Source organism: Poromitra crassiceps, assembly GCF_964638095.1.
Source record: "Poromitra crassiceps genome assembly, chromosome: 21".
Classification (NCBI taxonomy): Eukaryota; Metazoa; Chordata; class Actinopteri; order Beryciformes; family Melamphaidae; genus Poromitra; species Poromitra crassiceps.
In genome coordinates, this window is record NC_139638.1 from 12,819,547 (window position 1) to 12,843,091 (window position 23,545).

Below are 23,545 nucleotides of genomic sequence, written 5' to 3' on the forward strand. Positions count from 1 at the left end.
GCCTGGAGCACATACATACACAATTAGGCCATGTTGGGGGTAACTCATTACAAAAGTAACATATTACATGTAATATATTACTTTTAGCAGTAACTCAGTAATACAACTCATTACCAATAGGATTTCAGTAATATTATACCAGTTAGTCAAGTAACACAAGTTACAAATTGTTTTTGTTTTTTTAAATCAAAGCACATAAAAAAATATACAATCATTTCCTAATCAAATTGTATGTTTGCATGCAAATAACCACTAGAGATGACAATAACATTTTAGGGGACCTTGACGTGAAAAAGTTTGAGAACCACTGACCTATAGGTGATGCTTGATATTGAAAGACCAAACACACCGTCTCCCCCTGTAATCATTCATCAATGTCTCTGCATAGAGTATCAGCAGATCTATCCACCTAGCAGTATATTATCTTTCATTTATCATCATTAGCCCAACATGTAAATGGCACGTGACAATGTAAGATAGAAACCTATAACTATATTTTTAAACTGTGATTGCGATCATTATCATCCAGAATATGAGATATGAAGTTGAGGCCATATTGCTCCCTCCTACAACCAGACTTCAATTAAATTGTGACATTAATTATACTTCTACAACAGCATGAGTGAATACTGGATTCTGAATGGCTAGCAACAGTGGTAAATAGGCCAACAATCTACAGTTCGGCTCCAACCGCAGTATCACTCCGCTCCCTGATGAATGAAGAACACCTGTGCTGACTCCGCCCACTGTTAGCCTGTCAGTCTACAAATCTCTAACAAGGAAATGTCCGATTTCGTAGTAACGTTTGATTTACTGGGTGGATTGAGTTTTGAGCAGTGGTTAGATGAAGATGAAGGTGAAGTGAACAAAGAACGACATGGTGAAATTGGGGAGAGAGAACTGGCTGAGCTTGAGTTGTCACGGAGTGAACCTGGGACTCTGCCGTCACCAGATATCAACACACCACCACCAAAACGGGCTGCTTTAGATAACTGTTTAAATAACTGTATCCTACTTTTACAGGCAATGTATCAATAACTGTGAATCCCGTTAAGGAATAGGTTAGTTGTTTTTTGGCTCAAAGGCAACTAAATGTTTAGTGCAATCATTGATCTTGTGTATGGAACTATATTCTGTGGCGGAAGGATAAATGTATTCTGAAACCAGTAATGATTGTAAATAAATGAATTGAATGTTACAATTGTGTATTTTTTATATTATGTGGTAGCTATTGTAGAAAAGAAATTTACCACGAGAGGAAGGGGGTTGTGGCCACATTTACCACTGGTACAGGGTTGTGGCACGAGGCGAAGCAATTATATTGCTTTAAATAATAATAAAGATAATGTGATACTTTAATGATCCCTGCAGGGAAATAGTCTTTTGACATGAACACCTCCCGGGAGGTCACAGTGCAGGGCCCACTTCAGAACAACGTCCCCCGTTTCTGAAACTAGTTCAAGGACACTTCAAAAGGACAGTTGAAGTCAGTTGAAGGTTGGTGTCTTTAACCACCAGGCCAGCAGCTCGTGGTCCCGTGGTTGTAGTTCTGTATGTGCTGGTTTCCTGCTGTGTCAGGGCAGAACAAAGAGATTAAATGTGTATATGACAGGTCCCCAGACGACCAGAGTGCTATATTATCACTTAATGAGTAAGAATGAGACACTATCTTTCTCATTTAGGTCTTAGGCTCTAAAAGGTTTAAGATCTCCTGATGTGTTTGATACTACAGGTCTGAATGCAATCCACTCCTTACAATGAAAAGTACAAGTCATAACATACACAAAAAAATGAATGCAAAAATGAATGCAAACAGCGATTTTCTAAAAAATATCAAATTTAATTTGGTTATAAAACTTCTATTATTTTTTTTGCACATGCACACCCACACAGAATTAATCACCATAAATATTGTCCAATGATTTCTCGTCTTTTTTTTTTAATCTTTGATTCACAGAGCAAGCACATACGGTGGACTGATACATCTGATTTCAAAGGACGCAACACGTTCTCACTCTGAACTCGTCTCACAGGCCTTTGGCGACCTCCCTAACGGCGGGCTGGACGGCAGGCCCGAGCGAGTGCTTGACCTTTGCCTGAACCCACAGGTGCAGAGTGCATTGGTGAAAAGTGAGGTAATTAAGGTGATTGTGGTGGGCAGCTGTGCAAGGAGGTGGAAGTGGGAGAGGTGAGTGGTGGATTATGGGAAGTTGAGTCCAGGATACCAGGAAGTCTAGCTTGGGATTTTTAATGACACTTATGCAATGATGCTGTAGGCCACACATATTTGACCAACCAGGGCCAAACTTACTATTTTGACTATGCATGGTCCTATGTGTACCGAATGCAATTCTAACCACTAGATTAGTTGATAGTTTTGTGGCCTTTGTGGTCCCCCTATTGGTTGATTTGAGCCATTGCACCCTGTAGCTGACCTCTCATGATGAAGAGCACTTAGTTGTGTGTTTGGTTTGGCAATTTGAGTTATGGACAGTTTTTGTGGGCCATGGTCACTGCAGCATTATTTCCTTTATGGCAGACTATCGGATTGGGATGATAAAACAGTCCAGCACAATCTTCAACCTGATTGGCGTTGGTCGGTTTGTTCTAAATTGATTACTGCTGTCTGAACCAGTCAGATTGATATGATGATCTGGCTGCATGTGAAGGTGGTGACTCCTTTGAACTGGTGCAGGTTCTTGTAAAATGTCCCATATGGTCTAGCGGTCAGGATTCCTGGTTTTCACCCAGGCGGCCTGGGTTCGACTCCCGGCATGTGAACTTATTGCTGAACCAAAATGTATGATGTTTGACATTGAGGGAAAGCTGCAGACAAAAATCATCTCCTTCAGAGAAATAGATCAAATAGTAATGAAGATGAAGCCGTAGTCTCATTTCAATATGAATAATGTACGCAAAATAAGCAATAAACATGAAATAAAAATGTAATTAAATGTTTTAGTTTGTGATTAATAGATTTTCTGAATGGAACAACAATTAAAGCTGCATTCATTGATGTTTTTGTGTTAAAATAAGTGTTAAATGGCTCTATTCTCTGACAGCAATCACTGAAATAGATTGTTTGGTCAGTAGCAACTCGTAGAGACTCACAGGTGGCAGCGTTGGATTCGGTGTGAAAAAATCCAGTTGGCTAGATAGATAGATAGATAGATAGATAGATAGATAGATAGATAGATAGATAGATAGATAGATACTGTAGATAGATAGATAGAATGATCGGAACTACTAGTAACTGTCCACTTGCATCATATTATATAATAATACTATTATTACTATCATTACAACTACACGTGTGCTGTGTGGACAAAAAGTGTACAGTGTGCAATGTGCATAAGCAATGTGAGTTAAGTAGTGACTTTATGTCTCCTCTCGCTGCATGTATGGGAGTTATTATATATGGTTATTGCGATGGGCACGAAATACCTCCTGTAACGGTCTTTACTGCATGGGAGCTGATGGAGGCTCTGACTGAAAACACTTGTTCAGCCAGTAGGTTGTGTAGGAGGGGTGTTGTGTCGTCCATTATTTTGAGCACTTTGTGCAACATCCGTCTCTCCACAATCACCTCCAGGGGCTCCAGAGTAGTCCCCAGCACCGAGCCACCTCCAGGGGCTCCAGAGTAGTCCCCAGCACAGAGCCACCTCCAGGGGCTCCAGAGTGGTCCCCAGCACCGAGCCACCTCCAGGGGCTCCAGAGTAGTCCCCAGCAGCCACCTCCAGGGGCTCCAGAGTAGTCCCCAGCACCGAGCCAGCTCTCTTTATCAGTTTGTTCCCTTTCTTAGAGTCACCAGCTCTGATGCTGCTGCCCCAGCTGGTGGCAGCAAAGAGGACTGCACTTGCCACAACAGACTGGTAAAATATATGCAACATCTTGCTGCATACATTGAAGGATCTAAGATTCCTCAAAAAGTAGAGTCTGCTCTGTCCCTTCTTGTATACAGCCTCAGTGTTGCATTTCCAGTCCAGTTTTTTGTCCATGTGCACGCCCATGTATTTGTAGCTGCCCACCCTCTCCACCTCCTCACCCCCGATGGAAACGGGGTTCAGCTCAGTCCTGGTCCTCCCAAAGTCCACAACCATCTCCCTTGTTTTAGACACATTTAGGAGGAGGTGGTTGTTTCCACACCATGCCACGAAGCGCTCCACCGGTTCCCTGTACTCCGTCTCCTCTCCACCACTGACACAACCCCACAACTGCAGAGTCATCTGAAAATGTCTGGAGATGACAGGACACTGAGTTGTATTGGAAGTCCGAGGTGTACAGGGTGAAGAGGAAAGGTGAGAATACAGTCCCCTGTGGTGCTCCTCTGCTACTGACCACCTGGTCGGAATCACACCCCCTTAATCGCACAAACTGTGGTCTGTCCTTTACAGTGTCTGTCCTTTACTGTTTACAGTCTTTTACAGTGTCTGTCCTTTACTGTTTACAGTCTTTTACAGTGTCTGTCCTTTACTGTTTACAGTCTTTTACAGTGTCTGTCCTTTACTGTTTACAGTCTTTTACAGGCATCACGATCTGACCTTCCATTTCTCCAGATGTAAACATTTATATTGGGTGGGTAACATCCATGTTCGCGGCAACACGCTCACAACGGACAATAGATACATACATACAGCCCATCCGAGTGATGTCTGGATATCTTCAGGAGTTCCCTGCATGTTCAGAAAGGAACATACACTATCCTCAACCATTATCCAGCCTCCCCATCTGTATGTCTGCTAGGAGATCTTCCGTCAGTTTAGCGTGGTAAACCAGCCCGTCACGTGAACTCACATTTCATTTGGTTCTGCGAGACGGTCTGGCCCCAAGGCCTTGGAGGGTGTTAAGCAGGAGCTGCAAAGCGGAAGAGCCAATCAGCGACTGCGCTCAGTGCCCTGTGATTGACAGCACAAGTTGGCCAATCAGGGGCGGACTGACGTAGTTGATGACATGAATACAGGCCGACGCTGTAGCAAACATGGCGGCTTCCGAAGTAACTAGCAGTAACGTGAACGTTAGCATAACCATAAACGCAGCCATAAGTGAAGTTATTGCAGAAATAGACTCAATAACAACAATTAAACAAGAGCAAGAGTATGCGCTTGCGGAGTTTCTCTGCGGAAAGGCCGTTTTCGCTATTCTACCGACTGGATTTGGCAAAAGTCTGATCTATCAACTTGCTAATGTTGCTGCTGGCTCTGAACTAAACAGCGCCCTGTGATGACGTCACTTGTTTTGGTACGCTGATTGGCTGAAGGCGTTTGTCTGTCAACGCAACTACGCCCCCGCCCATGCTCCCGCCCTGCTCAGGACTGGGTGAAGAGATGGGTCCAGATCAGTCAGCTGATCCCCCACTGAAATACATCTCTGGTCTCTGTGGCAATCGCTAAGTAAACAATATTACTCAACTGGAAGAACAGAAATAACATCACCTTATCCCAATAGACACAACTATTTACAGACCATATCTGACTGCAAGATAAATGACATCATCAAAACACAAAATCTATTCATTTAATTAAATATGGACCCCATTTATTTAATGTTTCAATGTTTTCATGTTGTCTAATCACAAGATAATGGATTATTACAGTAATGGATAATGTGCTGATGGGTTTATAATCAACAGTGGTCTGTAAACATGACCAGAGCTTCATAATGAATTACACAGATAATCTAATACAAATACAAATAAATATTCTGTAATGATGACATGTGGGACTTTTCCCATGGCACATTTAAGTGATGCTAACATGTTTGAGAGTCTCAGCTAAAATAACAGAGTGACAGGGTGTTTTCCAAAGCTTTATTAGTATAGCAAAAATACATCTCACTCCAGTAGAAATATAAGAATATAGACCTCAACAGCTACGTAGCATCGTCACGTCACCTCTGGTTCTGGAAGAGTATTTCCACATAATTTTTTGTCAGTAACTTTAAGAAAATGCCTTATCTAAAGAGTTTTAATCCTGGAACCAAGCCAACCAGCCAGCTAGAGAATTGTGACGATAAAACATTTGATTCAGAGTTTGGGGAACATTGAGAAAAAAAAGTGCTCGGTACAAGAGTCTGTACATTATTATTGGTAACACTTTACAATAACGTACACAAATACTGTAGTAGTTACTATACATATATACTATACATATACATACTATACATATATACTGTAGTAGTTACTGAGCTGGGGAAGCTGCGGCTGGGGCGGTCCTCCTGGGTGGGGGAGTCGGGGATGGGGCTGCTGAGGGTGTGGAGGATGGAGAGGAAGCGGCTGTCCTGGATGTGCCTGGGGCGGAGCGGGGAGTTGGGGATTGAGGTGGGCGAGGTGAGGGAGGGGGCCTGTGTGGGGGTGTAGGGGCGGGGGCAGCGCGAGGGGGGGTAGAGGCACCAGCAGGTTGTTTGGAATGACGGCGACTGGGGAGTCTTGGGATTCTCCCTGTGCTGATAGCGTTCTGACGATGACCTCCCGGGCCTCCAGGCACTGAATCCTTGTCAGCTCCACGGTAACATAGTCCACCATTGGGTACAACACCTCTGCTATCTGGATAAAAAAAAAAGACAATATCAGCAACAACAAAACTATAATAATTTAAACGACACAAATCTATTTTAGCTATCATTGACCATCACACTTGTGACACTATTGCATGGGTAACATGCTTAGTTGCAAGTTGCTACATATCAGAAACTCGTTAAGGTTGGCCTGTCTGGGTTAGTAGGTTGTGAGGCCACCTGTATCTGCATGACCCTGGTCTATGTGAGGCCACCTGTATCTGCATGACCCTGGTCTATGTGAGGCCACCTGTATCTGCATGACCCTGGTCTATTCTATTCTACAAAATTATATTCTGTCAAATTGGTCAAGCCACTGTCACACAGAATGTGGGTCAAAGGTTGTGAAAAGGCGGAGGCTCTGCTTGCATTCTCTCTTCCCACCTACATGACACAACTGTGTAGGGATGGGTAGGTATTATTAGAGATTTTGCAAGATGTGTTCCACTGTTTCTCAGCAATTTCTTTAATTGAACAAACCTTTTTAATTGGTTCTCATAGTTGTCAGTTTGCCTTTGAGCAGATTAAAACCTTGTTAAAGTCGCTCCTGTCCTTGCGGTGTCTAGTCATGATCAGGTGTTTAAACTTGCAGTAGATGCTGGTGATTCTGCAATGAAGGACAGTCTCCTACAATATGGTTCTGTTCTGTAGGTGTGGACCACTCCAAACTTCAATCAATATCAGAGAGGGTACCCTGAGAACTATTTTTTAGCTCTAAACCATTTCCATTTTGAGGTGTATATCAGCTTTTGTGGTTTGGTGAGGTTTCATTCTGTCCATTGGTCCTCCTGACCCTTCGGGTCTTGTTGTGTTTACATATTGTAATTATTTGTATTTATTGGTTTACTTTTAGCAGGTTGGTGTCTATATATGCTGCTAGGCCGATGTGCTTAAGTGATGAAAAGGCAGACACTTGACTATTAACACTCCCTCTGTGATGTATCCTCTCCAGTGTTGGGCAAGTTACTTTCAAAATGTAATATATTACATATTACTAGTTACTTTCATTTGAAAGTAATAAGTTACTTTACAATATTACTGTCTGTGTAGAGTAACTCGTTACTTATTACAATACTTTTTTGGATTACTTTTACCAAAATAACAGCAGCAGCAGAATGATATGGCCGCCCCGGAACATCCCGAAAAATAATTTCAACCACCTTGAAGTCAGTGTAAACAATCCAAAATTCTAAATGTTATTATTTTCCTTTGTTATTGTCATCTATAGTGGCTATTTGCATAAAAACACATAGTTTGATTATTTGATGGTGCTTTGATAAAAATAAAAAAAGTAACTCAATTTGTAACTTTAGTTACTTGACAAAGTAACTGGTATAATATTACTGAAATCCTACAGGTAATAAGTTATATTACTGAGTTACTGCTAAAAGTAATATATTACATGTAATATGTTACTTTTGTAATGAGTTACCCCCAACACTGATCCTCTCTCACCTATCATCTACATAAAACACAGGTCAAACAATTCACTCACCTGTATGTAAACTCATCCACTAATGCACAGTCACTGATGCTGAGAACACTTGAATCGTGAGTGGTGCTCTTGTCCAGGACTACTGTCATAACCATGATGCCATGACACCTGTTATTAACATGAAGGAGGCTTTATGAATGTTTGTAACAGTAAATGATGTCACTGTTAATGCAATGTTGACGTTGTTTGAGATGTCTTCGTTATGACAACTTGACATGAACCAACACTGTGTAATTACACTTAATGATATCTTAATGAACAGTTCATATTGCACCACTGTTTGTTGAGGTCAAGGAAAATATTAATGACACCATTGTGAACTCATTTGAAAGTGTCATTGCACTTAATGACATCTTAATGCCTGCTATGTCATGTTTATGACATGGTTATGTCAAGTTGTCATAACTAAGACGTCTCAAACAATGTCAACATTACATATAATAGCAATGACATAATTTACCGAATGACACTTAATGACAAGAGTCGTAAACATCTGTAACGCCTCCTTCATGACGTCATGTCATGGTTATGAATGTCATGTCAGTCGTCATATCATGACGACTGAGGGTGCATAAGACTCATATGCATCCTCAAGTAAAGTGTTACCCCCTCGTTCAATCAAGCCGTGTGAAATGTAAATGAAGCATGCATGCTAAGTTGCTAGCTCACCCTCTGTCCTTTAGTGCAGACTGCGTAGCCAAGGACATTTGCCCCATTGGATGTCCCTGTGGGAGAGAGGAGGGGGGGCTTCCAGCGCACCTGTAGCACCCCTGGAGCCTGGCCACAGAGCACCTGAACCTCCTGGGGAGGATTGGGAGGGCCTAGTAGGTAGGAGGAGAACAGGGGTAAGAAGACATGTTTACGTATGATTCCTACTGACAATGGATGGCTGGTGTAGCACTAACATACCAAAAAAGAGGGAAGTGTGTGTGAAGCATTCATTAATGCACAAATGTGCACACCATGCACTACTATGCCCAGACACAAGAGGGTGCAACATGGGGGGCAGGGGGGCATTCGTGACACAACAAACAACTTTTTCTCTCTCAGTGCTGTAACAGTTATTGACATAATCATGTGACAGGATGATGAAAAGACCTTGTGCAAACTTTGTATATCGATACACACGACCCATGCGGATACTTGATGGGATGGTGCGCGGTAGCGAGGCACATTCATGAGAACAAGTGTGCTGTTGTCAATTTAGTGAAATGTCACTATGTCGCTATCCTAACATTGCTTTTAATACAGCACACTGCAGAGTTGTGATGTGGAATCGTCTCGTGTAAAACTGTACTGTCATATTTTCTGAAACTCATATCTTCTCTAGTAGCTAGTAATAGTTTAATACTCTCAAAATAAAACGATATAGGGCCCTGGGCCACGTCAGAAGACGGTTTTGTCTGATGTGCAGGAGGAGACTGAGACTGAGTGCAGGCCATTCTTTGTCTCTCCTGGGTCTCTCCTGGGTCACTGGGTAAAACATGCACAGCTAGGATGGCTGCGTTGGAGCAGAAGCAAAATGCACACTGATACAATGTGGTCATTTCAGTGAGCAGGTGAGGAGGTGAGGTAAACGTTCCTCCAGTGGCATTCCTTTATAGAACATCGGTCATTCCAGGCTGAGGAAACAACTCGTCAAAATGAGAACTGCTCATATCTGGTGGTGCTTTGTTGTCATCTAATTAGTGGTGTGCACTGTGTCGTGAGCAAACATGGGCAAAATTGTATTTGAAATAGTTTTCATATATTAAAAGTGTGCTTAATTTACTAGACATTTTAATAGACAACATGGTAATCACTTATTATTATTATTATTATTAATATTATTTTATGCTAGAACCCTAATCAAATGCTATTTTGCCCAGATCTCATCATCAGTTGCCCATGCCAAACATAATTTATGCTCCACTCATTCTCAGTTTCATGACTACAGCTGTTTCCCAAAAGTATCATAACACTAATATCATCTCTGCCCATTTTGTGTTCGTTAGAAGAAGATCGTTTCATGGTGAAACTTGTGGGAAAACCTTTCATTCTGACCTGTTCTGCAATATGGAGTTGGACCTAGACAAAATACAATAGACAACAATGGCAGGGTAAGGCAGTGTCTACTCTTCCTCGGCTGTGTCTCCTGTATGAGATGTCACAGCACAGTAGCATAACCTAATCTTTTACATGTTATTACGCTCTCTATTAACCCATTGATACCTGATGCAGCATTTGTGTGTGTATCCCTTTAAGACCGCGAACCGCGTTAACGCCAGGGCCCCTGGGGGTGTTAATCTGGCTCTGTCTATTGCAACAGTCATTGCATAGCTTTGGTCGCCCCTGCTGGTCTAAAAGTGAAAAATGTGGTAAGGCAAGTCAGCTTTTTTATACGGTGGATTTTATACACAGATGTTTACAATTCATTCAATTATTTCTAATGCCACCTTAGAAATGTCTATTCAATGCTTCACTCGTGCCAAAGCAATACAATGTTTTTGAGTTAAAATATCTTCAGTTTGGGCCTTTTCCAAGCAAATATTGATATATGCGATTAAATCAGCAATATATATTTCTGCCACCCCTTCAAATCTTCATGCCACCCCATGAATATTTCTCTATATCCGCCCCTGCGCAGAGTGACAGAACTTAGTGTCAAACACACTCGCCCTCTTGGTAGTGATCACTGGGATGCTGCTCTCAGTACTTGGTGTTCCTCTGCTCACATCTCACCCGGGTTTGTGCGGCGTTGCGACGGGGCTGCGTCATCTTGGCTGTGGGCTTCTTTACTCCATTTCTCACCACAGAAGTCCACGGCGGCGACCTGGGCGTTGGCGTTGGGAGTTGTATGCTCTCTGTAGCCGCTGCATCAGGAGGGTCTAACGCCGTCGTCACCTCCTGTTGACCAGGTCCCGTCTGCTTCTGCACCAGCCGCAGTCCCGAGGTCCAGGACTGTCTGACTGGGGTAGACCTCCTTCCACCGTCCTCCAGCGCTGTCTGTCACCCGGCAATTCACAGCCGCTGTAGCCGCCGTCAGGTCCTCGTTAACGGTCACCTGTGCTTCAATGGCCGGGCTCCTCAGACCAGAAACCTCGCTGCTCAGTTGCTCCACTCTACTGAGCAGAGCCGAGGCGTCCATATTGCCAAACCCAACAGGTGGAAGTTTGTCCAAAAAGTGCGAGACAAACATGGCCATGTTCTCCCTAAACTCATGAAACAGGCTCAGGCTCGCCTTGACGTTTTTAGAGTCCTTGTCGCGACCTGTGTGCTTCATTTGAACAGAAAGCCGTTGGACTTCTCAATCCAGTCAGATGCAAAATTGTTTGTAGCCAACAAGACAACTTCATCGTGGCTAAGAGTCCTCATTTTGATATAGATAAATATAGGCCACACAACAGTTTATGTTTTCATATGAATACATGTGTGTTTGGATACTCGCTATCACTGACTGATATAACACAAAGAAAAGAGCGCCACCTACAGGAAATCAAACATCCACAGAAAATTCTACTTGGAAAAAGACATCACAGTCCCACCCACAATGTTTGATTGACAGGTGATCTGTGGGCAGTGCAGTGCAGAAACACCACAGCAATGAGAGCTAAGCACCAAAGATGGAAAGAGAGACACACACACACACACACACACACACACACACACACACACACAGCTGCTTTAATAAGTCCTGTCTACTTGAGTTTACACATCTCAGCAGTGACTCCAGGGTTATGACACCACAGTCCAGGATGGAGAGGCTGAGTGAAGGTGGTCTGGACTCTGTGGAGGAGAGTCATGGTTTCAGAGACGTTGTAGAAGGACAGAATACCTGCTCTGTGATCCAGGTACACTCCTACTCTGGAGGACTGAGGAACTGAGATGAGAGTTTTGATATCCTTATGTATGAAGTGACAACTATTGTTGTAATACTCTAATGACCAAGACTTGTCATTGTATCCAAATGCACCTTTTTCACCCCATGTTCTGCTAATATCTTTATATGAGACTGCTATTGAAACACTCCTCCCGCTCCCCTTCACCTCCCAGTAACAACGTCCAGTCAGACCCTCTCTACTCAGGACCTGATAGTAGCCAGTGAATCTGTCTGGGTGACTAGAATATAACTGTGCTTCACTCATGCATGTTGCTTTTCTGTTCCCCTCAGATAATAACAGCTTTGTGTTTGCTGTGTTTGGATCCAGTGTGATCTGACGTGAATATTGTAAGAAGTCAGCTCTGGTCTTGGGCTCTGGTTGTGGCAGTAAAACATCCACGTCAGTCACTGTCAGTGAGATCTTAGGCCGTTCCTCTGTCAGAACGTCCTGTAGTTTATCTCTGACCTCTGACACAGCTGCAGTCACATCCTCAAAGTAACACAGAGGACTGGTATCGATCCTGGGTGAGTCTGTAGACTGACTGAGACGTGACAGCGAGGGGTAACTGTGGAGGAAGTGGATGTGATCCTCTGTGTGTGAGAGCTGCTCCAGCTCAGTGTGTTTCCTCCTCAGCTCAGCAATCTCCTGTTTCAGCTTCTCCTGAAGTTCTTCAGCCCGACTCACTTCCTCTTTCTGCTGGGATCTGATCTGCTGCTTCACTTCAGAGCTTCTCTTCTCAATGAGACGGACCAGCTCAGTGAAGATCTTCTCACTGTCCGTCACTGCTTTATCAGCAGAGAGATTCATAGCCTTCAGGTTCTGTTGAAGCACCTTCACGTCTTTCTCTCTGCCCTGGAGTCTCTGCTGGATTTTCTGCCGATTCACCCCGAGCTCTTTCTGCCTCTCGGCCCTTTCTGCTGCAGCTGAGACTGTGTCGTGTCCCTTATGTTCGTCCACGGAGCAGAGATAACAGATACACTGCTGATCAGTACGGCAGAACATCTTCATCACCTCATCGTGACGAGAGCAGATGTTCTCCTGAAGCTTCACGGTGGCTTCCACCAGCCTGTGTTTCTTAAAGGTAGAGGATTCATAGTGAGGCTGGAGGTGGTGCTCACAGTAAGAGGCCAGACACACCAGACAGGACTTGAGGGCTTTCAGCTTTCTCCCAGTGCAGAAATCACAGCCCACATCTCCAGGTCCAGCATAGCAGCGATCAGGAGGAGCAGCTTGGAATCCTGTCTTCCTCAGGTCCTCCACCAACTCTGCCAACATGGTGTTTTTCACCAGGACAGGCCTCGGTGTGAAGGTCTGTCTGCACTGGGGGCAGCTGTGGATTTTCTTCTGATCCTCTGCATCCCAGCAGTCTTTAATACAGCTCATGCAGTAGGTGTGCCCACAGGGAACAGTCACCGGATCCTTCAGTAGATCCAGACAGATCGAACAGCACCATTTTCTCCCGTCCAGCTGAATTCCTTGCTGCGCCATTTCACTTCTCAGTGACAGTGAGTCAGATACTGGCAGATCTGTGAAAGGGGAGGAACAGGAAATAGTTAGAAGAGGTCATGGGCAGCTGGCTTCAATACCAATATCATCAACCTGAATCATGTTGTGAAATTCAAAGCCAATTGTTATAGTACAATAGAAATATTTATTTAAGGATACACCTATGTTTATTGAGTCAATGTTTTAAAAAGGAATATCATTTTTGAATGATCTTTTGAATAGTGGGGGTGAAATCATGTTGTATGATGAGTTCATATTAGTATAACGCTTGCGACTCCTTTAGATATAATCAACTCTTTGCAGCTATACTCCAGACCTGCAGGCTATACCACGAATATTGTATAAGAAGATACAGGATCTGTTTCTTGATCTGGTTTGTCTAAACCAGATAAGCTCGATTGTAGTTAACTTGTACCACGAACGTAGATCGCCACTCGTTAAGTGGAACCAGGTTTTTCTAATCAAGTTGAGAGCGCGTGCACTAGAGTTGCTCCGATCGATCGGCCCTTGATCGGAATCGGCCGATTTGGCCTTTCGGCTTTGATCGGAGTTATCAAAAGTGCCGATCAAACAAGGCCGATCAGAATGACACAAAATCTGCAAGAACTACTACCAGAGACGTTTCAATATAGAGATAGTGCACTCCCAGGCTGCCAAGTAGTATTCTTCCGGTCTCCTAAAGGGAAGCTTGTGATTGGCTGTCTCTCCGTGTCATGAAGCTTCATTGGCTCCCAAGTTTCCTTAGGGGGCGTGGTGGTAGTGGCGAAAAAGTGTTTGGAAGTTGCACTCTCTCTATAGCGAAAGCAGCTTGGGCGAGAACAAACAGCACAGCAGCTAACATGGCGTCGCCTGTCTGGCAATTTTACAACTTGTTGGAGATGGACAACAAATTTGCCGTTTGCATTGTGTGCTCAAAGGAGATACCGCGTGGAGGAACGCAGCAGAAGAGTTTCAACACTACGAACCTCATAAGACATTTGAAGGTTTCCCACGTCAAGGAATTTGAGGAGTTTACAAAGTTGGCGAGCGCTAAGGCAGCGAAAGAGCGTGCAGCAACCCAAACGCCACTCACTCAGCTATAACTGTAACAGAGACATTGAAACGACAGCAACCCTACAGCAACGACAGCAAGAAACGAAAAGAAATAAATGCAAAGCTAATGGAATTCATATGTTTTAATCAGCAGCCGCTGTCTGTTGTGGAAGACCTCGGGTTCAAACGCCTCATGTCCTGCTTGGATCCACGTTACACGCTGCCAGGACGTAAATATTTAACTGACGTTTGCCTGCCGGAATTATACCAAATTGTGTACAAGCACATCGAGAGCCTTATGAAAGACAACAACACCACGTCAATCAGCTTCACGACTGACATTTGGAGTTCGAGTGTCTGTCCTATGTCCATGCTGAGCCTAACTGCGCAGTTTATTGATGAAAAGTTCGACCTGAACAAAGTTGTACTTCACTCACAAGAGTTTTCTGGGTCACACACCGTGGAGGCTATCGCTGCAGCTTTCACAGACATGTTCCAAGCTGTGTTGGTGCACATGTTGTGTACATAGTATTATATTTTTTGTTTTATAAGACTGTATTTATTTTTCCACAGGAAAGCTACAGTATACACAGTCTACTCTGTAAGCTCCAAGTTGTCTCTAAGAGAGTGTCTCTAGAGAGAGTTGCATGTTGCCTTAGCCTGCAATAAAACGGTTGTCAATTCATGATACTTTCTCATCTCCTAATTTTAATACTTAATATACAATGTCGATGTTGTTAAGAATAATTAAATATATGAATAAGGCGACACAATAAATAGAAGGCTTGAATTGATGGATTTGACGCGGTGATCGGTGATATCGGGATCGGCAGATACTGCTTCCAGTGATCGTGATCGGTGATCGGCCACAAAAAAGCTGATCGGAGCATCTCTAGCGTGCACATGAAAATGCTCGTGCACAGGAGCTCGTGCCCGCAAAAGAGGCGTGGTTTTTAAGCTTTTACAGCGCCAGACACACCTATTTCCTCATTCATTCAAAGCAAACTACTACTATGTCAGAATCAAAATCCGCATTGGATATTATTAGTCTGTTCCCGAATGACTAAAGTTACCACTTTTATCCACATCAGTCATTTATTTGAAGAGCGGTTTCTGCCTCCACGTATCCTACAGCAGCTCAATTCACCCTCTCAATAAACTCAATAAAACCGGCATGTCTTTTTTGTGAGTGGATGCAATGTGTAATCTATCTCAGTCCAAAATGCATATGTATAGACCATTTAGGCTCAATGAATAATAATGATCTCATGATGTGTTTAGTCGCACTGATTGAATAATTCCTATAGGCTATCAATAAAAAAAGAATGATAATAAAATTTAAAAAGGCTTCTGAACTGAATCGACACGGTACGTGCGGGCATAGATTTAATTTATAAAAAATAGCCTATTTTGTGGTCACATATATAGGCTATTGTCAGCAGAGTCGCATATCTCCATATTTCATATAATGATGCTGGAAATATGAAGTTCAATCACATCATACAGGCCAAAAGCAACACAGTTGCAGCTGCAAAATGCAGGAGTAGCCTAGATATGAATAATCTGTGTGCAGGTGATCCCATATTAAATTGCTTAGATGTACAGTAGTAGGCTATTCTAGCATGTATGACCATTTCCAACCCTACGTCAGCCTCAGCTCCGTTGCGCACACGGCACCGTGCGCTTTGGAGACGTTTATGTAACCTTTTTATGCCGGTTTACTCTCTCACTCACCATTCAGCTGCAATCGATCGGCGGGGTCAAACAACGTATCTAGGCTACTTGAGAGCACAAAAATGAATATAAAAACATATTCCAAAGTGGTAAGTAGGGCTTAATTTAAATGTAGCCTGCAACAAGTGCAAGGCTTCAGTCCTTGATTAATTCAACAGGAGCCTTTTTTTTCTTTTTTCTTTTTCATTTGAATGCAATGTATTTTTCATATGGGGACCATATGAATGGTGACTCGCTGTTTCCAGAGAGCTGATTGGTAAGCAGGTGGGTCTTTCATGGGTTTTGATCTTATCCTCTGAACTTAACCTGCTACAAAGCAGGTTAGCCGTAGAGCATAAGTTGCTATGGTGATCTATCTCGATAAGAAGTTAACTAGCGTCGTGGTACGGCAAAACTAGGGTTAAACCTGAAGTTAACTCGCTAAGCCAGTAATCTTGTTTCGTGGTACAGGCTACTGGAAAAGGAAGCTACTATTAAATACAAAACAAATGGTATGCTGCCTTGACATAAAGGATATCATACAACATGGATAAATAAGAAACAAATAAATAAGAAAATGTATCAGTTTCATATGTATCTTTAAAGAATATGTGCAGCACCAGCAGCCATTCAGTCAAAATGGGAGAATATGTTGGACATGTGCAACCCATGGGACAAAGCTTTTTCTTGCATTTACACTACTACCTTTGATGTATCCATTCGAATTTGACAATTCAAACTAATCTATAGGTACTTGCCTACTAAATTAAGATAAACTACTATGAATACCTGCTGCGTCAGCATGCGCTTTCCCTCGCCAGGCCTAACGTTACTGGCAGCTGAAAGCATAGATATATATAACGGCTAGATGGCTTAAGGCGGAGTCAGCAGCGTCGTTGAACGGCCGCCATCTTGCTACAGTGCCTTTCTGGTACGTTCTATGGTAGCTGGTGACCTGCACAGACAAAAATACTCATAACTCGCTGAAATCTTGACGGATTTACAAACGGTTTGGTTTATTACAAGCATATTCCGTTCCCGAGATAGACCAAAAAAAAAAAAACACACTAAAAACACTATTTTTTTTGATGGGCTCCAAATTACACCAAAATTAAACCGAAGCATCTATGCCATGAGAGGGATTCAGGCACAAAGTTTCATGCAGTTTCATCCATTTCCCTAGGAGTTATGATCATATGATGTTGCCATACTAACCCAACAACAGATGCTCATAACTCCTAGTAGCTCCCTGTAGCAAGATGGCCGCCATGCGACGACGTCGCTCTCCATTGGCCGGCAGCGCGGGTAAGCTATCTAGCCTTTATATATATCTATGGCTGAAAGGCCAACACACTCATTTAGGCTACATTATGCTACGTTGATGGCCCATCAGCAGCTAACTAGCAGTCAGCAGCATGGCTATATTACAGGGTCAAAAGTTGCCTATCGATTCCCCCCTCAGCCCCCCTGACAAGCAACTAGCAAGCAAGTGACGTGAATAACCTCTTTCTGTCGCAGTAAATAACACACTTGTTAGACAAGTTAGTTCACCTACTTCACTCACCTCAATTGCTTCAAGCCGCGCAGTAGAGTGCAGACTAGTACCTGGCTGGCTGCAGACAGTGGGGGGCCTCCACGCCTTCTTCTTCTTCTTTTATAGATTTGATTAGCAGTTGGCATCCTTAAATGGTGCATTACCGCCACCTACTGGACTTTGATGTCTTCTTCATAGTTAGGTTTGATTGATTGAGTGACTTTATTTGGTGATGTCAACAAAACAGGGCACAAATACAAAAACAGACAATCACCGAGGATAAAAACACAATAAAGCCCAAGGCTTATTTCCATTGCGGTCCTATGAACATAAAACATAAAAGAGACAGACATGAAACACGGATGGGTATCACCGTCAACACTCAGATTAAGATTAGTAACATTATTACTAGTTTGAAAAGTAATAAAGGCACACTTCAATATTATACAATACATATACATTTGTTGTTATATGTACAGGAATGACAGACATAAAACACATACAAACAACAAGAAGAAAAAGGTGAAGTTATTAAGTTGTCCTTTATTTATCCCATGGGGGAAATTCACCATAGTGCAATTTACAGTGTTCATCATGTATATAGTGCTCCCATTCATGATACTGTATGATATATAGCTCCTCCCATTCATGATACTGTATGACCATTCTATGACCCAAACGCACTTATTGTCTGAGTCTGTGGAAATTCGTCCCTCAGCGCTTTCTCAATCTCCTCTCCGGAAATGTCAACAATATTCAGAAAGCTTCTCGCCGCGTCCATCATCATCGCAATCTTTTCCTTTTTTCCTTTGACCTGTTCTGCACAATTGATCACCATGGCCATGAACGTGAGAAATCCTCTTTTGTCCACACATATGCTTTGTTCAATTCCCTTCTTCCGTTTCTGTTCTGGTTCCCTTTCGACTTCCTCCACTTGATCATTTCTCTCCACTCTTTTAACTGCTTCAGCATAAGAGATCCCATTCCCTTCTACTCTGATGTTGTTCACTTTCACTTCCTGTATTCTCTTTGAATAGGCTACTTAATATGTAACTTGCTCCTGAAAGCAGTGGTACCCCTTAGCTTTCACAAGTGCATCACATTGGATTGAAGGCCTTCTCAGTGCAATTTGTGCGGATCTGTCCCCCGGGCTGTATGTTTGACACTCCTGGTGTACACCAAGAATAAGGTCGAAATACCAGCAAAAAACAACAAACAAACAAAACAGCGTTCAACTCTCAATCGTTTCTGTGGGTGCTGAATCCTCAAAAAATTAACAGAACTCCAGGACAGCACTCCAATATGTTTGATACTTTTTATTGCCGCACAAACGTTTCAGGCCAGACGCCCTTCTTCAGTCAGTGTGCCAAGTAATCTGATGATTACTTGCCACTATAAATATCAAACTTATTGGAGGTTCGAATTTATGCTGTGCTACTTCCAAACCATAACCACTAGGGAGTGCCAGATACAAGCTACTGTGGTGTATTTCATATCACTGCTACAGATGCACCACCAGATGCAGCTCATGAGACATGTCAGAAACAAATGGAGAGAAGAGGAAACCAATAAATAAAATCTTAACTTTATTGAATCAAAATGATTTTTTTACACATAATTTTGAATCAGGAAATACTTTTTGTAAACTACAACTTTGCATGAACATCAATTCTGAATGACATATTTTATTAAACACACCTTTATCTGTGGATTAGTTTATAAAACATGACATAAAGACACCGTATACTACACTCCTCACAAAGTGCAGGTGATGTCATTTAACACACAAAATAATTCACCATTTCTTTGACAAACACTGGCCTCCACCTCGAAGACACTTTGACAGGAAATCTCACAAATATATTGTTTTTCTTAGGAAAAACAAAGATGACACACACATATATATATATATATATGGCACCATTGTAAACTGTGGCGAATGTAACATTTGAAATTTCTACAACAGGGCCACAATCTTTTTGCTCGAAAGACAATTAGGCTATATAGGTAACATGCATGCAGCATGCCTATACTTTCTCTTTAGTTGAAGGTGACAGACTGGTGCTGATGCCACCGCCCAGCCACACACTGACACCTTCCCAGGCAGAGGTACCAATGAAAGCAACTTGTCATACACTGGCATGTCATCTTTGCTTACTGATCATGGATGAAATACACCATTTACATGTAGGCTATAATTTCCCCAGGTGGGCCCAGAGGAGGACACCGTCACGCTGTCTGTGTGCTCAGACGAGAGGGACTTGTTTGAGGTAGGCTACACTGTTAACAATTTGATGCAGTGTTCAACCATCTCAACATAGATGGTGAGAGTATAGACACTTAGCTGTAATTTATGTAACTGCAGCTGCCTATGAAATCAATTGTTTCCATTGAATGTTGTACATTTTGCAGGAAAACCTGCAGGAAGGCCCTTCTACCCCTCCCCAAGCATCCACGTCTGATACCCATACACCTAAGAGAGGAAGAGGGTCACGAAATGTAGGTGAATTAAGCTGAATTCAAACAGGGTAGCCTAGTCACTGTGACCTCTGTCTTCAAGTGAGCCTTGCAAAGGGACAAGGCTTGCATGCCAAAGCAACTCTATTCTGTCTTGAATTTGTTTCAGGTTTCAGCAGACAATGTGAGGGCTCTATATAAAAGAAAACTGGAGCTGGACATTATATACTGTACAAGGAGTTGCTCATAAAAAAGGCCAGGCTGCAGGTGGAGGAATTGGAGGAAAGAAAGAAGGTAAATCAGTTAACACACTTATGTCTATGCTTTCATCCCCCACCCACACTGTCAAACAGTTCAGTATTTCTCTCATTTTTTCACAGGAACGGGAGCAGCAGAGGATGAGGCGGCACAACAATTAAAATAAAGAGAAAATGATTTAAAACAAAGGCATGTGTGTATTTAATTTTTATTTTAGGCAAAAAATTGCTCTGTGATGGCCTCCCTGACAGCCCTGCCAGTAGGGTAGTCTAGGGTGATGGGGTCCACCACATCAGGGGGCTGTGGCTCAAACGGAGGGACTCTCTCCCTCCGTATGGTGGCTATGTTGTGCAGCACCACACACGCTGCTATGATCCTGCATGCCCGGTCTGGCACCACCCTGAGCTCGTGCAGGCAGGTGAAGCGGGCCTTCAAGATGCCAAATGTCATTTCTATTCTGACCCGGGTTCTGCTAAGAGCCAGGTTGAAATGGGCTTGTGGGCCGGCCTGAGGGTCAGGATAGGGGGTCATCAGGTACGGCAGGCAGGGGTACCCCCGGTCTCCAAGGAGCACTCCACTGAACAGCCCTGAGGATAAGAAGGAATATTGCCAACATCAGTATCACATTTCAGTTTGGGGAAGGCATGACTCAAAATTATATTAAATGTATATTTTCCATACCTTGCTCAAATCTGTGGCACAGTGTGGACTCCCTGAAGATCCGGGAGTCGTGCACCGACCCTGGCCACTTGGCATCCAGGCTGGTGATGAGTTGTTGATGGTCACAAGTCATCTGCAAAAGCATTTGGGATTAACTGTACTTCCACATAACATGATGTCAATGTGCATTGAAGTGTGCTTCATGCAGGGGGAAGTTTATTAGTCACACATCATGTATGACACAAACGTGCACAATGACGTGTGTAAATCCACCCAAAATATGGAATGGGAAACATACATGGGCAAGATGTAGCTATTCATGTCCAACTTGAATGTAAAATGTGCATTGTGCATGACAAATGATCATTGCAGGATTTACCTGGATGTTAAGGCTGTGGAATGACTTTCGATTCACAAAGTCCCCTTCATTCTCACCCAGAGGTGCAGTGATGGGGATGTGGGTGCAGTCTATTACACCCAGCACTCTGGGGAAGCCTATGACAGGAGTAGGCTACATTTATTATATCATTTATGCATCATGGGCTCTACACACTGTATAGATGGAGTAAAATGAGTTACCTGCAATGTCGTAAAAGCCTTCTTTTATGGCTAACGTGGGCAAGTGTCCCGGGAACACCACAAATCCAGGCAGTAGCTCTGTTAAAGCACGGGCGACTTTGTGAATGGTCTTGCATATGGTGTTTTTCCCGAGGTTCTCTGCATCCCCGACGCTATACATGAAAGCCCCCGACGCGAAAAAGCGTAGGGCGATGCAAACCATCTCTGGCACAGACAGGGCATGGCTACGGAGGGTCACGTTAGCAAGATAGGGTCATGCAGTAGCTGTGCCCACAGGGAACAGTCACCGGATCCTTCAGTAGATCCAGACAGATCGAACAGCACCATTTCCCCCCGTCGAGCTGAATTCCTTGCTGCGCCATTTCACTTCTCAGTGACAGTGAGTCAGATACTGGCAGATCTGTGAAAGGGGAGGAACAGGAAATAGTTAGAAGAGGTCATGGGCAGCTGGCTTCAATACCAATATCATCAACCTGAATCATGTTGTGAAATTCAAAGCCAATTGTTATGGTACAATAGAAATATTTTAATTAAGGATACACCTATGTTTATTGAATCAATGTTTGAAAAAGGAATATAATTTTTGAATGATCTTTTGAATAGTGGGGGTGAAATCATGTTGTATGATGAGTTCATATTAGTATAATGCTTGCGACTCCTTTAGATATAATCAACTCTTTGCAGCTATACTCCAGACCTGCAGGCTATACCACGAATGTTGTATAAGAAGATCCAGGATCTGTCCCTTTATCTGGTTTGTCTAAACCAGATAAGCTCGATTGTAGTTAACTTGTACCACGAACGTAGATCGCCACTCGTTAAGTGGAACCAGGTTTTTCTAATCAAGTTGAGAGCGCGTGCACATGAAAATGCTCGTGCACAGGAGCTCGTGCCCGCAAAAGAGGCGTGGTTTTTAAGCTTTTACAGCGCCAGACACACCTATTTCCTCATTCATTCAAAGCCAACTACTACTATGTCAGAATCAAAATCCGCATTGGATATTATTAGTCTGTTCCCGAATGATTGTCTAAAGTTACCACTTTTATCCACATCAGTCATTTATTTGAAGAGCGGTTTCGGCCTCCTCCACGTATCCTACAGCAGCTCAATTCACCCTCTCAATAAACTCAATAAAACCGGCATGTCTTTTTTGTGAGTGGATGCAATGTGTAATCTATCTCAGTCCAAAATGCGTATGTATAGACCATTTAGGCTCAATGAATAATAATGATCTCATGATGTGTTTAGTCGCACTGATTGAATAATTCCTATAGGCTAATCAATAAAAAAAAGAATGATAATAAAATTTAAAAAGGCTTCTGAACTGAATCGACACGGTACATGCGGGCATAGATTTAATTTATAAAAAATAGACTATTTTGTGGTCACATATATAGGCTATTGTCAGCAGAGTCGCATATCTCCATATAATGATGCTGGAAATATGAAGTTCAATCACATCATACAGGCCAAAAGCAACACAGTTGCAGCTGCAAAATGCAGGAGTAGCCTAGATATGAATAATCTGTGTGCAGGCGATCCCATATTAAATTGCTTAGATGTAGTAGGCTATTCTAGCATGTATGACCATTTCCAACCCTACGTCAGCCTCAGCTCCATTGCGCACACGGCACGGTGCGCTTTGGAGACGTTTATGTAACCTTTTTATGCCGGTTTACTCTCTCACTCACCATTCAGCTGCAATCGATCGGCGGGGTCAAACAACATATCTAGGCTACTTGAGAGCACAAAAATGAATATAAAAACATATTCCAAAGTAGTAAGTAGGGCTTAATTTCAATGTAGCCTGCAACAAGTGCAAGGCTTTAGTCCTTGATTAATTCAACAGGAGCCTTTTTTTTTTTTTTTTTTTTTTTCATTTGAATGCAATGTATTTTT

General features: G+C 42.8%; 2 protein-coding genes across 2 annotated transcripts; both read right to left on the reverse strand.

The window, feature by feature from the left end:
* Positions 1–11,724: 11,724 nt before the first annotated feature.
* LOC310795794 (tripartite motif-containing protein 16-like) lies at positions 11,725–17,788 on the reverse strand (the record flags this gene model as incomplete). The annotated part of the gene is made up of 2 exons (XM_083657883.1): positions 17,723–17,788; positions 11,725–13,433 (listed from the first exon to the last, which is right to left on the reverse strand). Exon 2 carries the CDS (start codon positions 13,393–13,395, stop codon positions 11,725–11,727), a length of 1,671 nt encoding a protein of 556 aa, XP_083514009.1. The 5' UTR covers positions 13,396–13,433; positions 17,723–17,788.
* Positions 17,789–20,620: 2,832 nt separating this feature from the next.
* Positions 20,621–21,893, reverse strand: LOC310795259 (putative nuclease HARBI1; the record flags this gene model as incomplete). Its single annotated transcript, XM_083657317.1, has 4 exons — positions 20,621–20,994; positions 21,089–21,200; positions 21,447–21,562; positions 21,647–21,893. Coding segments are annotated over 4 exons (849 nt in total), but the record flags the coding sequence as incomplete, so codon positions are not given.
* Between the last annotated feature and the right edge of the window lie 1,652 nt (positions 21,894–23,545).